This window comes from Protopterus annectens, chromosome 5.part1 (assembly GCF_019279795.1).
Source record: "Protopterus annectens isolate FY-2018-M chromosome 5.part1, PAN1.0, whole genome shotgun sequence".
Lineage (NCBI taxonomy): Eukaryota > Metazoa > Chordata > Ceratodontiformes > Protopteridae > Protopterus > Protopterus annectens.
This window is the reverse complement of record NC_056736.1, coordinates 577,342,606-577,359,520: the sequence shown is the minus strand read 5'-3', so window position 1 is coordinate 577,359,520 and position 16,915 is coordinate 577,342,606. Positions and strand designations below refer to the sequence as shown.

The window sequence follows — 16,915 nt, the reverse complement described above, 5'->3', positions numbered from 1 at the left end:
AGTTTTTTGCATGGAGGGAGAGTTTCCCTCTTAGGGGTGCAAGTACATGGGCATGGCTGGGAAGGATGATTGAAAAGTCATTACGAAATTTTTCCATAAGGGTGTGGCTTACCACTCCCTGATTTGAGGTGGGAGCACTCCATTGTTTAGATCTCTGCATACCCTGTGACTGTAGTCTTGGTGGTCTGTTTCCCCTGGATTTGGACTGAGAAGGCTTGGGAGGGACTGGAAAGGACCAGTTTTTAGAAGGCCAGTGCCTACTGAATCTATGTGGCTGCATCTCTAAGGAATCTTTGACAATTTGTATTGATTTAGCTTTTTCCTCCATCTTTTTAAGAACGACTTCTGCTTTTGTGTCAAACAAACAATCCTGATTTAATGGAGCATCTAGTGATTTTGCTTTGACATGGACTGGCAAGGTTTGTTCCATCAGCCAAGCATGCCTTCAAAGTACAGGCCCAGTGACAGCAGCCCTGCAAGATGTTTCTAAGGCATCAAACCCACACTGCAAAGTATGTTTACTAACTTGGTTTGCAGAATGCATTAACTCTTGTAAATCTTATTTTCTGCACAATCTGGAAGTAACACCATTTTTTGTTTTATTAATTCCATAACATGTTGCTGGTACTTCAACATGTGAAACTGGCAATTCAAAGCCCTGATGGCAAGATAAAGCAGAGGTATAAACCTTTTTACTCCATCTGCCTAAAGCTCTAGAATCCCTGAATGAAGGTGTTGGGTTTCAATATACTGAAAAGGCATCCACTTTCCATGTTAGTGGTGAGGGGAGCCTGGAACAGAATAGCCTTAGTTGCCTGGTCTGAGGGGATGCAAACAGATCTATCTGTGGGGTATCCCACTGGTGGACAATGTCTAAGAAAACATCCCTGTGTAACATCCATTCGTGATGTTGAAAGAATGATCTGCTGAGGGCATCTGCCTGATGGTTGTCTTGTGATAGGATGTAGACTGCCTGCAGTGTTATATTGTACTGAGAGGCCAACTTCCATGCTTGCATTGCTAGCCTACAAAGAAAAAGATCTGGTCCCACCCTGAGTGTTGATGTGCCACATCACTGTGGTGTTATCTGTGAAGACTTATAGGGAACCAGGTTGTATGAGTGGGAGGAAGGTCTTCAGAGCTAGGAGGAGAGCAGTAATTTTCCTCACACTGATGAGTTTTTTTCCTGGAGGAAGGACTTGAGTCTGCACCTTCAGACCGTCCACAGTGGCCCCCATCCCGGATCAGAGGCATCTGTATACATGAATTGAACTGCCTTGATGAGTTGAAGAGGGAGACCTGGATTCTAGCTTAACTGTTGAATCCAGCACCCCAACTCTTTTTCAGGCAGGGCAGGAAGGGCACTTAAAAATCTAGGGAGTGACTGTGTTGGGAACCATACATTTTTCAAGTACCATGGAACTTTCTCATGTGCAGCCTGGCAAGGGACAGTATAGGAAGTGTAGCCGCCATGAAGCCCAGAAGGCGTAGAAATTCCCTGGCAAAGATGTAGGTGACTAGAATTATGTCTTGGAAGAAAATGGTTAGAGAAGTGATCTTGTCTTGTGGAAGGGAGGCCTTCATCAAATCTGTCCTTACTCTGCAACCCAAGAAAATTTAGTCTTGGGATGGAGTGAGGGAGGACTTCAGTAGGTTCAGCATAAACTCCAGACTTTGTAGGAGAGACATAGTGAATTGCAGGTGCGTCTGAAGTGTACTTGCCTCTTCTGCTTCAATAAGGTCATCCAGGTAAGTGTAAAACTGTATGCATTTTGTTCTGCAGAAGGCTACTGCTGAGGCTAGACACTTAAAACCCTTGGTGCTGTAGGCAAACCAATGGGCAAGGCGATAAATTGACAATACGAGGATAGCTCAGCAAAAACCAGAAATCTCCTGAAGTCTGGGTGGATGGGGATACGGACGTATGCCTCCTTCAGGCCCGAAGTGGCTATGAAGGCACCGGGTGTCAAAAGTGGAAGAAGGGTTTGAAGGGATAGCATGCTGAAAGAAGGTACATGCAGGAAAGGGTTTAACGGGGACAGGTCCAGTACAGGCCTCCAAGGGTCCTCCTTTTTTGGAACCAGGAAGAGACTGGAGTAAAACCCTTCACCATTTTGACCTGTTGGAACCCTCTCTATAATGCCCTATGACAGTAAACCCTGAATTATGTGGGGTATCAGATGGATATGACTTTTTTGTGGAAAGGGCATGCCTTTTGGTAAGGGATTTTCCTGCCAGGTCACAAAGTACCCCTTTTCCACTACTGATAAGACCTAGTGGTCTGAAGTGAAATGCTGCCATAAGGGGAAGACAGTGAGAGGTGGGTAAGAAAGGTAGAAGGGATTTAGGCAGTCACACATTATTTGGTCTGTCCAGAAAGGGCTGCCTGGGGGGTAGATTGAGAGGAAGTAGTCCTAGGTGACAAGGGTTTCCTTGCCACTTTCCTGTGCTTTGAGGAAGTGGAAGGTGCAGGAGTCCTCCTAACAAAGCTGGGTTTTGCAGGGTAGTTCCTGTAAAATTTTGGAACTGGGGAAACCAGTAAATGCTTCAGGCCCTGCAGTTCCTTGCTTTTTTCCTGCAAACTTTTGAATACTTAAGCAGACTGCTTGCCAAACAGGAACTTATTGTCCAGGGGAGCATCCAGGATCTTATTCTTGAAGTCATCAGGGAGAGGTTGAAGTCTGAGCCAGGAGTACCTATGAATACAGAAGCAGATACGGCTGATCTGGCTGAAGCTTCAGCAGCATCATAGCTGGACTTTATGAAATGCCTGGCTAGTGTGCTGTTAAGAAAACTTTAGAGGCAACTTGGGGCTGTGCAGGGGACTTACGCATGGAGGACAGCAATGTAGATGCCTGGAAGACTAGATCTAAAGCACACTTTGCGATGTTTGTCTGGTAATTAATGACCCTAAAGGCCAGGGTGGAAGAAGTGTAGATCTTTTTTCCCAACCTGTTCATCACTTTACGGTCTTTGCCTGAAGGCAGCAAGGAAGAGGAAGGGGATCTGCCTGGATTGCTTGCCTGGTGCCACTGCAATAACAGCTGGGTCTGCCATGGGAAGCTTGATTAGGTACTTATCAGGGACTTCACAGAACCTATCTGGCCTTTTTGGGCCAGAGGTTGGGATTCAGAGGTCCTGAAGGCAGAAGAAGAGGCATCCAGGTAGGCTGGAATCCCGGGAGAAGAGCAGAGGAAGGAGGAGACTCCACCTAGAGAAGCTCAAAATATCTTTTTTGTACTTCAGTCATTTGTGTGGCATCCTACTTGAAGAATTCTCTCATTTTGGAGATACTTTCCCCAAAGGGGATATCTTCAGAAAGGGAGTCTCCTTCCAAGGAGTGTCCATCTGCAGAACAGTATTCCAGGGGCGAAGCCAGCTGAGAAGGGGGATGGAAATGGCAGAGGCAGGCCTAGGACAAAGGGTAGGCAGAGCTGGAATATGTGAAGCAGTGGACCTCAGGGCCACAAAGACCTGAACAAGGGACTGGGAAAATATTTGCCAGTATGGCTGGTCTTCAATGGGGCAGACAAATGCCTAGTTTTTTTTTTTCTTCCAGAGGATTCTTGAGAATAGTTTGAGAAGCCGAAAGCCTAGTATCAGGGCGTCAGGTCCATGGCTGAGAAGCCCTGGCCTGAAACTGAAGGCGGCCATCCAGACAAGCCCAGTTTCCCTCTCAACACTGGCGGAGGCCGACGTCGCAGAAAGCTCCACGGATGTGCCAACTGGAGATGCTAAGGCAGCTTCTGACAAGGTATCCACTGAAGTCACCAGATCTCCTGGACGTCTCTCATCCACTAAACAAGTAGCTGGCAGGACATCTGGAGGCGCAGCAGTAGCAGGCCTTGAAATGGTGGCCGCCTTTTTTGGCGGCTCCACCTCAACGGCCAGTTTAGTATCCATACCTAGGGTCAAGCATTTTAGTCGTTGGTTTTCAAACAATTTAAAAGCTGCCAGACTGCGCAGGGTCTTTGAGACAAATGACTGAAAGATTACAGGTCACATGGTCGTGAGACTGGCCTAAGCAGGAAAGGCAGAGTTTGTGTCCATCTTTGTGCAGAAATCGCGAATCGCATTTACATTTTTCCTTCCTAGATGACATCAGGTATTAAAAGACCAACAGCAACCTAAGCCCTTAAAAATAAAGATGATTCTCCAGCGGGGTACTTATCTGTAGCATCTTCTGAAGCACAGACCAGAACGAGCAAGCTGAAGTTCGAGTGTAGCAGAGAAGTTCTGTGGTATTTGTGTGCGGACGTCACATTTATGGCCCTGCATGTGACATCCCATGCACCTGACAGCAGCCAGGCCTTAGCTTTGGTAGATGACCCCGACGTTTGGGTCGTCTGAGTAAGAGGATCTCACATGTGAGAATACTGGATCCTTTTCTCTTACCAGTAAAGGGCAAAGAGTGTAAACTAAGCCTTGAGCTCAGCCCAATGAATCACACGTCTAAAGTAAAAGGGACAGAGAGAAGATAAATGTTTAACTTTCTGCTTCTTGTAACAGAACAGAAGCACACTCATCAGAAACATTACCCCAAGGAACGGGCATCCCAGTCTAGTTAGGCAGAGAAGAATTCCCCTCTCATGCCTCAAAGACTAACAGCGGTTCTTCTCATGCCTGCCACAGACACTCCAACAGCTGCAGTGCACATGTCTAACTGCCAGTCCATGGTGGCTGAAGGGACTGCATCAAAAACAAGGAAGATGAGTGGTCTGCAGAACCAAGAATGACCACTGAAGTCTCAGCTTTCTGTAGCTAAAGCAAAGTAGTAGCTTGCTGAAATGGCAAAATCTGTGTTGAGGGCTTATTTTTGGGGCCAGGAAGGAAGGGACAGACAAACTGGTAAGATGCTTCATGGTAAAGTGGATCAATTTAAGGAGAGGCTTGTGCTGGGAGACAAGTTCCTAATGTTGTATCCCTCCATTTCAAATAATCCATCTTTATATCCAAGTCCAAGGACCAAGCCGTCGTATGATACAACCCCATGCACCCTCCTGGACTAGGTTCCTGCTGCCTGCATGGGCCAAGGGACTGGTCAAAGGAAAAAAATCCCTCAGTTCTGAGAACACCCACTAGTTCAATACATGATCATATAACTCAAGGGAGGATGATCCCAAGTAACAGTTTGGCCATCAGAAGGTTCCACCCACACATTCTGAAAAAGCTACAACAAGCATGTTTAGCATCCACCAAACTGGGAACTGAAGGCAAGCCCCTCTATATGCTCATCTTCAACAGAAACAGATGAGAAGGCAAGCCCCTCTATATGCTCATCTTCAACAGAAACAGATGAGTTGTTTGCAAATTAGCCTTCGCTATCTGGAGAAAGCTACTGAATACTAGATTTCCCTTGAACATGTTCATATATGGACTTTAGCTCTGACTGTTTTTGTGTGATGATCAAAGTAATGTATGGGGCTTTGAAGAGGACCCGAAATCTTTTTGGTCCAAGCTAACTTTGGATTTTCTAACTTCCTCTGCAAACACTTCTCCCAGTGGCACACTGTTGTCGCCCTCTGCCAGGCAGGTCCCGCCATCCAGAAGGAAAAGGACCTCTGTGCAGTCACAATCTACAGGATCCTTATGCATCCAAGAGAAAAGTGAGGCAGTGAATGGTCAATACTACAGCCAAGCAATCTTTTCTGTAAGCCATATGCCCCCCATCCCAGTACGCCGTCAGAATCAGGATGAGCAGGCAATGAAGAGTAGCTCCTGCAAATGCGTTATCTTGGCAGTACAGGGTAGCTACATTCACTCTACTCTGCCCCCCCACACACACACCTTGCATTATCTCTCAGAGTTCCAGGCTCCATCAGAACTCTGCAAGATATGCAGGTATGTCCACACAAGACAGGCATGTTCATTTTTCTTTCCCATATCATTAGATCACTGGATCATTAAACACTGGTTGCCTAAATCATACTCTGGGATTTATCCCTCGATCACTCTATACCACCGGACTGCAAACAAAACTTAGTGGGAAAAGGCAAACTTACTGCTACTTAAATTTACGACCCTTAAAACATAAGAAAGTACAGTTTTGTACCTACCATAAATGTAGATGTCCGATAGGTATGCATCTGCAGTCATAACATATGGGTTGTCCTGCCTCAGGCAGCCCTTCGGTCGGCCGGATTCCAAAGTCTGGGTCTGGCCTCGGCTGATGTCGCACTTCACCCGACGTCATAGCTCCTGGGGTATAAAGGCATCAGCCGACGCCATTTTCCTCAGTGTTTCTTGCCCCAGATGCCAGGTGCCCTCTAGGAAGGCTAAATTTGGATAAAAGTAGAAAAATTCCAAACAGTAGAAATCAAAAAGTATATATACATATATACATACAAACAAATACACCATAATAGATTCCCCCAGCTAGCTAAGAGAGGGGTAAGTACCCTAGGAATACCACAGAGGGGAAGGAGGGTGGGTAATCCTGACTGCAGATGCATACCTATCGGACATCTACATTTATGGTAGGTACAAAACTGTACTATGTCCTTCAAGGATGCATCTACAGTCATAACATATGGGTAGAATACCATAGCCAAACTGGGGGAGGGGGCACTAAGATAATGATGGTGTAGTTAAGATCCCCTGTAAAAGTGCAGTTGCAAAACCTGCTAGGGATCTGGAGTATAAAGGAAGTTTGTAATGCTTGGCAAATGTATGCACGGAGCTCCAAGTAGCAGCCTCTAAAATGTCTTTGGTAGCTGAAATCTCTGGATCTGACCGACCGGCACTTGCGAACAGCTTCTGCTTCGGGCACCGCGCGGCAAGAAAGACTGAGGAAAATGGCGTTGGCTGATGCCTTTATACCCCAGGAGCTATGACGTCGGGTGAAGTGCGACATCAGCCGAGGCCAGACCCAGACTTTGGAATCCGGCCGACCGAAGGGCTGCCTGAGGCAGGACAACCCATATGTTATGACTGCAGATGCATCCTTGAAGGACATCTGTAGGGAATTCAAGAAAATCTGTTCCATTAACAGTAAACAAATACTAGTCGAGCATTTAATGACTGTTCATAAGCTGCATTAAAATTCTTTGCTTATACAGTGTTCTGTTTGCCATTCTGAGAAAAACTTTGTCTAGCAATGCACATTTGTGTTTTAAAGTTTTAGCAACTCTTCCTGAAGGTGAGGTAGTTTTTCTTAAGAACCCTTCCAGCACACAAAATCTTTCATGGAGATATCTGTAAAGCGGTTAAGTAATTTCTCAGTCTAACATTTATGCTAACCCCCTTGCACCTGCAACCCTTATCCTGTTTTTCTCAACACAATATAAGAAACAAACAAACAAAAAAAAACAACTCTTGGAAAATAACTTTGTAGCCACTAATGATGTTAATGCATTTAAACTCAAGTCAGCAAAGTAAGGCCAACCATACCATTTAAAATAAAAAATAATAAACAGCTAAATGGCCCCAGGGTCAAAGGCACTTATACAGTTCTGATGTGAGTGTGGCTGTAAAACACCTCAGAATGCTAGATTTTACTGAAAAAAAAAAAAAACAGAATTCCAACTGAAAGAAAAACAACCCAAGACCATTAAGATCACCAATGAAGACAGTACAGGCACTACTGGTCCTGATCATTAAACAAATATATTTGCTCAGTTCAAGTTATCAGAAGACCATTACCTGTACTTAAAATCAATTTAGATTAGCTTTTCTCTAACTCACTGCTCTACCAGTCTGCAGTACAGCCCATCCCACAGTAAGCCTACTACTTACATTAAGTTTAGACAAAAACAGCAGCTGGTCAAGTGAATAGTGAACTTTTCCAAAGTGACATTGTAGTGAAAAGTACTCAAAATCATTGTTTCAACTGCACTGTAAAAATAGCTGACACTCAAGAAACAACAAATCCTTGCAGCAAAGATTACCTCAGATCTCCACAAAAGGCACATTACTTTAAAAAAACTTAAATTTATAAAACCATGCAGTGGAGCTAGACAAACAGAGAAAGAATAAAGCCTGAAAAATAAATGCCCAAAAGCAAAATATCATCAAATTATGTATCAACATACTGAAATCTAAAGACCATTTAAATTCATAACTGTTTTGGGAGCTCGTTTCCAATACAGTTGGTAACATTAGCAAGCGCGACTGTGATAAGTGACAGTTTCTCTTGCGCATTTCTATCAAATGGGAAAAAAAAATTTGTTAAATTTTAACTTACTATTCTGAAGATGCAGAAAGACAGAACACCAAAGGTTACTGGGTGTGTGAAGGAGGTCCTTTACTTACAAATGTACCCTTACAAAACAATGTACCTTCATATCTGAAAGTAAGTGTGTGAATATGGATATATATATATATATATATATATATATATATATATATATATATATATATATACATACACACACACACACACACACGTGTATATAAACACACACACACATATATATACATACACACGTGTATATAAACACACACACATATATACACACACACATATATACACACACACACACACACACACATATATACACACACACATTTACATATCTATATACACACACATATATATTATATACACATGTAAATTTTATTTATATATATATATATATATATATATATATATATATATATATAAAACACACACACACACACATATAGACACACACACACACATTATATATATATATATATATATATAGATATATACGTATACACACACACACATATATATATTTATATATACACACACACATATATGTATACACACGTGTGTGTGTGTGTGTGTGTGTGTGTATATGTATATATATATATATATATATATATATATATATATATATATATATATATATACACATATACATGTATTCGTACATATATATACATATATACAAACACACAAACACATACATGTATACATACATGTGTGTGTGTGTATATATATATATATATAGGTATATACACACACATATGTATACACACATATATATATATATATATATATATATATATATATATATATATACACACACACACACACACACATATATACATACATGCATACAAAAAATATATATACATAATATACATTTTTTTTCCTTCATGGATGGGGCACATTTTTATCCTGTGTACAGCAAACCTTGACAATTTTCTAATGACTAAAGACTTACAAATAAAACTGCTAAAATATATCCACAAGCTCTTAGTGATGGGCAAACATCTAGCGTAGTTGCTGCTCTTTTAACAACACCTTGTGGTCCACTTTGCTAATGCAACATTAAAATTCTAAAAGTCTAGTAAAAAATAATATACTAAAAAAGTGTCTATGATTAAGCAGGTATTTCCCTTCTTACTGAACAATTTTAAATTTCAGTCTTCATTTCAGCTCCACATCATGGTTACATCTTCAACATTTCATTTCAGAAAACATAACTATTTATATGCTAATGTTAAGGATTCCTACACAGTGCTGAGGCTTCGAGATAACTACATAAAACAAAATGAAAAAAAAAAACAATTCACACCCACTAACTAAACCCAATATTTTACATACACACCAAATGTTTCAGACGAAGGAATATAAATAAATATAGACGCAAACACAAAATGCTGGTTCATTGCAGGATGATGGCATTTGCTTGGAGGGATTTTGCCTCCTCCCCACTTTTCTGCAATATATAATCAGCGGGGGAAGGGGTCGCAGCCGCCTCACACTGAGGGTGCAGGCCTCTGCATAAACCATTCCCCCATCCTGATTTAATGAGGGTACAGGCCCCTGCATAAACAGTCCTCCCACCCTGATTTAATGAGTTGTGACCATTTCTGATTGAAGCAGTGTATGTCAATGTAGGGGGGGGGGGGTCAGCAATTTACTGGAAGGCAACTACATAGATGAATATCACATATATAATGTACATAATGCACACAGTGTACATGTGGTGCACATTTGTAAGGATCTGTACAAGTCACTCAAACCAAAGCTGATATTTAGACGTGGTACTTACAGTGCCCATATAGCTGGATTTATATCCTTCTTGCTGCCTTCTCATTTCTTCCTGCTCTCTATGGCGCATAAGTTCTTCCTCACGTCGCCTGTGCTCTTCTTCATGTCTGCAATTAGAAATAATTTCAGAAGTGTAATCAGACAGCTCCCTTTTGGTAAGAAATAGATAGAAAAGAGTAAAGATGCATGAAAATGGTGCAGCAACTACCCACATTAGGTTAAAACTTCGACTTACTTCAGACAGATCCATTACACCTTTGAATTTAGAACAGCTGTGTAAAATCTTACCATAACCATAAACAAAGTTGGCAGAAAGGGGACTGAGGGATTCCTAGGAATGATGGAAATATCTTCCAAGTCATAAAATTGACTTTTTGGATGATGGAAAGGACCCAGGACTCCTGAGTGACCTCCGTCCAGGCTAAAAGGCAGAAAGAGACAGAGAGAAAGAAACAGGAGTATGACTAACAAGAATGGCTTGGTTGTCATTCAGAAGAGATGATGACGATGAGTAGCAGGAGCAGCAGATTTTGATGGAGATCTCCTAGAAAATTTCCTAGACCTAGATGCAGGAGAAGCAGAAGAGGAGGAAAGTAAAGTTGTGTACACTTACCATAAATCTAGATGTTTGAGTGTATTCACTGTTGCAGTCATCACACTTGGCTTATCTGCCTGCAGGAAGCCCTCAGTTGGCCCGAATACCAGAGACTCAGTACTTCTGCGTCGGATGCGGTCTCTTCAGGACTGACATCTGGTTGTCAGGGGTATAAAAACAGGCAGCAGACGCCATTACATCAGTTTTTTTGCACCAAATGTCAGCAGCCCCCCAAATAAGGAACTAAGTTATCGTGGAAAAAACACCACCAGTAAAAAGTATATACCAACAGCCCTGTAAGGGGTGAGTAACAGAGGTAGAGAAGGAGCAAGAGAGACACAAGTGGGCTCAAGGGTGGGAAACCAAGACTGCAACAGTGAATAAACTCGAACATCTACATTTATGGTAAGTGTACACAACTGTACTATGTTCTTCGTGCTTCACTGTTGCAGTCATCACACACGGGTTGATTCCCAAAGCTGAAGAATGGCTGGAGACAGTCAAGAAGAGTTGGGGCTGGCTAGTATGCCCTGCAGGACTGCTGTTGCAAAGCCCGCCCTGGATTTGGAAAAGATAGGCAGATGGTAATGCTTGGTGAAGGTGTGAACAGAAAAGATAGCAGCTTCCAGAATGTCCCTGGTAGGGACTCCACTGAGGAATGCTGTAGAGGTTGAAGTTGTCCTAGTGGAATGTGTTCTGACCCCCCTGAGGGGTTGGTTTCCCATGGTGTCTGTAACAGAAATGGATACAGTGTGCTATCCATTTGAAAATGGTTTGTTTTGATATGGCCTTGCCCTCTCCCCCTGGTGCAAAACTGACTAGTAACTGGTCAGATTTCCTGAAGGGCTTAGTCCTAATCAAGGTAGAATCTGAGCTGTCTGTGCACAGCTAAAGAGTACAAGATCATTTCCCCTTTCCTCTGAGGATTAGGGAAGAAGGCTGGCAAATGGATAGATTGGTTGAGAGCTACAATGGATACCACTTTAGCCATAAAATTAGTGTTAGTCCTGAGGGAAACCCTGTCAGCATGAAAAATAATGAAGGTCTCCACAAGCCATAAGTGCTTGTAGCTCAGACCCTCTTCTAGCTGAAGTGATGGCCAGAAGCAAGGCTGCTTTCCAAGAGAGGAATTTAAACTCTACTGACAGTGCAGGCTGAAAGTGGGGGAGCGTGAGCTTTTCCAGTACAAAGTTAAGGTCGCAAGCAGGGGTGGGGTCTTCTCCTTGGTGGCCTTAAGTTGTTGGCCCCTCTCAGGAACTGTTTGATAAGCGGGTGAGAGAAGACAGATGGCTCAGTGTTGTAATGAGCCGAGATGGCAGAGGCATGGATCTTAATGGAGGAGAAGGATAGGCCTCTGTGGAGTAGATCTGCTAGGTAATCCAGGATTAGAGGTAAGGCGGGCAGTGCGGTGTCCTCTCCTTTAGACTGAATCCAGGAACAATACCTTTTCCACTTATCAGCATAGGATTTCCTTGAACTGGGTCTTCTGGCTTCAAGAATGATGTCCAGCACCTGCTTGCTTAGGCTGGTCACTGGGGGAGAGTTCAAGGAATAAGCCAAGCTGCAAGACTCAGGGTTTGCAGTTGCGGATGCAAGGTCTGTCCCTCTTGCTGAGTGAGGAGGGTTGGGATTTGAGGTAGGTGCCAGGGTGGCACCAGTGACAGGCTGCGCAGTAGTGGGTACCAGTGCTGGCGTGGCCAGTCCGGTGCAATCAGGATTGCCCTTGGTCTGTCCTGTCTTACCTTGAGTACTATTCTTGTGAGAAGAGGCAGAGGTGGAAATGCATAGACTGAGAGGTTTATCCACTGAAAGGATAAGGCAACCACTTTCCAGGCCCTGTTGTGAGGTGTCCTGGTGCAGAATTTGCGGAGCTGGTGATTGTAGGGGAAGGCAAAAAGGTCCACCTCCAGGGTTCCAATTTCTGGGTTAGAAGGCTGCAAGTATTGGGATCTAAATGCCACTCATGTGGGTCTAGGAGATTTCTGCTTAAGTAGTCTGCCAGAGAGTTTTGTTTGGCTGGCAGGAATTGAGCTTGCAGATGAATATGCATGTCCAAGGCCGTGTTTCACAGGGCCATGGCTAGACTGCAGAGTGGGTTCCCCCTGCATGTTGATGTACCATATAACTGTTGTGTTGTCTGTTTTTATTAGCAGGGGTCCTGGAGAGAGTAGGGATCTGAAAGCTGTCAGAGCATGCTGAACAGCCACCATCTCTTTTTGGTTCATGTGCAGATGAATTTGACTTGGGCTCCAGTGGCCCTGAATGCACTTGTCGTCCAGGAGTGCCCCCCAGGCATAGTCTGATGCATCTGTGGTTAGGGTCTGGGCGGTGTGGTGTTGAGTAAAGGGAAGTCCCTTGTTGTGGTTGCATGCTACTGCCCACCAAAGAAACTCTGTCCTTAGACAAGGTATTATAGGTTAGACTGTTTCCAGGTCCTGAGAATGTTGGCATAAGACTTTTTAAATACCACTGAAGTTTCCTCTTATGCAGTCTGGCATATGGAATTAGTAGAATGCAAGAGGCCATGAACCCTAGGGCCTGCAGGATTTTCCTTGAGGATAGCTGGGTTCTGGTGGCTATTTGAATGAAGTAGCCTGTCAGGCTTGTTTTTCTGAAGAAAGGAATGCCATCTGGGATGCTCTGTCCAAGCGTGCTCCCAAGAATACAATTTTTGACTGGGGACTAATTGTGATTTCTATTTGTTGACCGTGTACCCCAGGGAGGACAGAAGGTTCTTTACAAATGTCAGGTGCTGCAACAGCTTTTTCTGTCTGCCTGAATCAGGCAATCATCTAAGTAGGTTCATAGGTTGGTACTAGGCTATCAGCCTTAAGGCCTATACAAGCCTAGCCAAAACAACTCCCTGGCTATATCTTCCCACAGTATTTACTTCCATGGACCCCGTCTAGCACGGCGACTGACGTGATCCCCAGGGTGGATTTCCTATCGCCCATCCAATCATCAAGGTTCCTTTTGAAGACGGCTTGACATGTATGGGGCAGTCTATTCCACAGTGTGGGGAGTCTCTGGGTCAGGAACCTATCCCTCCAGCATGTTTTGCTCATTGTGATGACAAGGTTTAGATCCCTGGAGCATGTCTCTCTGAGGGATTGGAATTTCTTTAAGTGTAGCATGTCCAACAGCTCTGCGTTTGACATGACCTTGTATGTTAAGCAGAGATCACCTCTGAGTAGACAATATGCAACAGAGTATAGGTTGAGTTTTTTTAGACAGTCAGCATAGGGCATCTGCTTTAGGCTTGTGATTCTTTTAGTGAGGTATTTCTGCGGCCTTTCTAGTTGTTGCAGATGTCTTGAGAGGTGCATACCAAACGGGGAGTTGTATTCTATAATGGGTCTAATGAAGGATGAGTACAGTGGGACAATGACCTCCTTTTTTCTGGATGAAAAGCCCTTAGTGATGAGGTGTGCCACAAAGGATTTCCTGACTGTTGTGGCAATGTGGTTTTCGAAGGTGAGACCACTATCCACCTGTGTCCCTAAGTCTCTTATCACACTTTCAGTGTTTAGTGTACTGCCACCTCTGTGGTAATTCACGGGTACATGTATTTCCCCAAAGGGGATAACTATACATTTCGTGGCATTGAGCTTGAGCCCATGGCTCTGGCACCAAGCATCTGTTTCTGTAAGGCCCTTTTGTAGAATATCCACATCATTTGGGGAATCAATACTGGCTCCCAGTTTGCAGTCATCTGCAAACTTTTTTAGCCAGAGTCCCATAGTGTTGGCCTGTACTTTAGAGATGCAGATGCCAAACAAGAGCGGTCCTAGGACTGAACCCTGAGGCACTTCACTTGTCTAGAGCTGGATTTGGAGTCAGCTACTTTTACAGTGCGGGTTCTGTCAGTAAGCCACTTGGCAACCCATCGAGTGACATAGGGATTAATGCCCAGCTTATTAAATTTATCTATGATTCCAGAGTGGGGGATGGTGTCAAAGGCCTTGGCAAGGTCCAGATATGCTGTGTGGACCACTTTACCCTTGTCCACGGCTCTGGAGACTGACTCGAAGAAGTCAATTAGGTTCAGGAGACAAGATCGGCCCTTCATGAACCCAAACTGCATGGGGTCCAGTGTTTGATGGTTGCCAGTGTCTTAGTTTATAAGTTCCATGATAATACGTTCCATGGCTTGCAGATCAAGCTTGTCAGACTGATGGGGCAGAAGTTCCGGGGCAAATCTGAAATTTTCTCTGTCTGGAAAAGGCAATGGCTGGAGCCAGGCATTTTGTGAATACTCTGGGAGCAGTGGATAAGCCAAAGGGAATTGCAGAGAACTGATAATGCATAGATCCTGCCCTGAAATATAGGTATTTCCTGCACGAGTCCCTGATAAGGATGTGCAGATAGGCTTCTTTTAGGTCTAGGGTGGCTAAACAGGCATCTTTGGACAGCATAGGAAAAAGGGTGAGCATTTTGAATTTTGGTACCACCAGGAAGGTGTTTAGAATGGAAAGATCTAGTATTGGGTGCCAAGTGCCCTCTTTTCTGAGTACCAGGAAAAGTCTGGAATAGAAACCTTGACCTATTTGTTCTGCAGGAATACATTGAATTGCCCTTAGGGAGAGCAGGGATTGAAATTGGTTTAGTGCCTCTGCCCACTGTTTGCAGGAAGGTCTGGGAACCCTTTTGGGGTTTGCAGTGAATGGAAGTAAAATTTGTACCCCTGGGATACAATGTCGAGGACCCATTGGTCTTTGGTGATGGAGGTCCAGTTTTCTGCAAGATGGGCAAGTTTTCCTCCTAGGGGCACGAGCAGCTGGGCAGAGGTAATGAGTGGATTTGAGAAGTCATTGTGAATTCTTTCTGTAAGGGGGTGGCTTAGCACTCGCTGGTTTAGAAGTGGAAGTGCTCCATTGCTTAGATCTCTGCATACCCTGAGACTGTAATCTGGGGGGTCTGTTGCCCATAGTTCTAGTCTGAGTTGGCCTTGAGGGGGCTGGAAAGAACCAATGCTTCAAGGGGCAATGCCTTCTAAATCTAGGAGGCTGCACTTCCAAAAATCTATGACTGTCTGCATAGATTTAGCTTTTTCTTCCAACTTTTTCAGAACCTCTTCTGCTTTGGAGCCAAACAGACTGTCCTTGTTCAAAGGAGCGTCTAGTAATTTTGATTTTACACGGTCTGGCAAGGTCTGCTCTTTAAGCCAAGCATGCCTTCTCAGTACAGAACCAGTGACTGCTGCCCAGCAAGATGCTTCTAGGGCGTCAAAGCCAGACTGCAAAAAATGCTTGCTGACTTGGCTTACAGAATGCATAATCCCTTTCAATTCTTTATTTTCTGCACAAGTCTGTAAAGGTAGACAATGTTTGCTTAATAACTTCCAAAATATGGTGGTGGTATTTCAGCATGTGAAACTGGCAATTCAATGCCCTAATGGCAAGAGTTGCAGAGGTGTATACTTCTTTACCCCATCTGTCTACAGCTTGGGAATCCCAGTCTGAAGGGGTGGGAATCTTAGCTGTAGTTGCTTTTATACCTATAGGCCCTTGGGAAATTACCTCTGGATCAGCAGTAGGATTTTTTAAAAGACATTTGTGAGAGTCAGGGACTCTGTAGTACTCTGGTTTCTTTGGAGCAGGGAGTAAAGTATCAGAAGTTAGACTGGATTCCATAAAGACATCATCCACTACATCCAGAACTGGAGGTATTGCTAAAGGTCTATGTTGAGGCAAATCTAAAAATTCTCTGAGTCTCTTTTTGGACTGAGGATAGCCCTGGCATTCTCAGTGGAAATGTTCTCTTAAATTTCACCAAAAGAAAAATCATCTGGAGGGGAAGCATTCCTCTGCATCTGAATCCTCATAAGTAGATAAAGGCATGTCTTCATATTCAGAAACCTCAGTGTTGTCGGACTCGGTCTGTTAAAGCTGCTGGGGACAGATCTCCTTCTCTTAGCAGGAGAAGGCTGGCTTCCCCTAATCAGCATAATCAGGTCTTCTGCCATTTTAAGCATATGTTGTTGTGGCAAAGAAGCAGGTGCTTGAGTGTGGGTCATCAGTTTTTTTTAGGCATAGCTCGTACTCCTGGCCTTAGAAACTCGGTAGTTTTAGACAGAACTGAAGACGTGAAAGTCATCAGTTTCTGTCGAATATCGGTAGTGCGAATAAAGTACAGCTGTGTACACTTACCATAAATGTAGATGTTACAGTGTATTCACTGTTGCAGTCATCACATCAGATTTGGGTTATCTGCCTGCAGGTAGCCTTCAGTCAGCCCAAATACCAGAGTCTTGGGATTTCTGCGTCGGATGCTGTCGCCTCTTCCATGACGTCAGGTCGTCAGGGGTATAAAACATGCAACCAACGCCATTCAATCAGTTTTTCTTGCCCCAG

The 16,915-nt window shown here is 43.8% G+C and overlaps 1 protein-coding gene across 2 annotated transcripts in view; it reads right to left on the bottom strand.

Annotated features, from left to right (window-relative positions):
• PSPC1 (paraspeckle component 1) overlaps positions 1-16,915 on the bottom strand; it is a 1,021,476-nt gene that overhangs the window by 424,239 nt on the left and 580,322 nt on the right. For both annotated transcript variants that reach the window (XM_044073198.1, XM_044073199.1), the window contains one exon: positions 9,969-10,074. In XM_044073198.1, the coding sequence (XP_043929133.1) occupies positions 9,969-10,074 (106 nt within the window). The remainder of the gene's footprint in view (positions 1-9,968; positions 10,075-16,915) is intronic.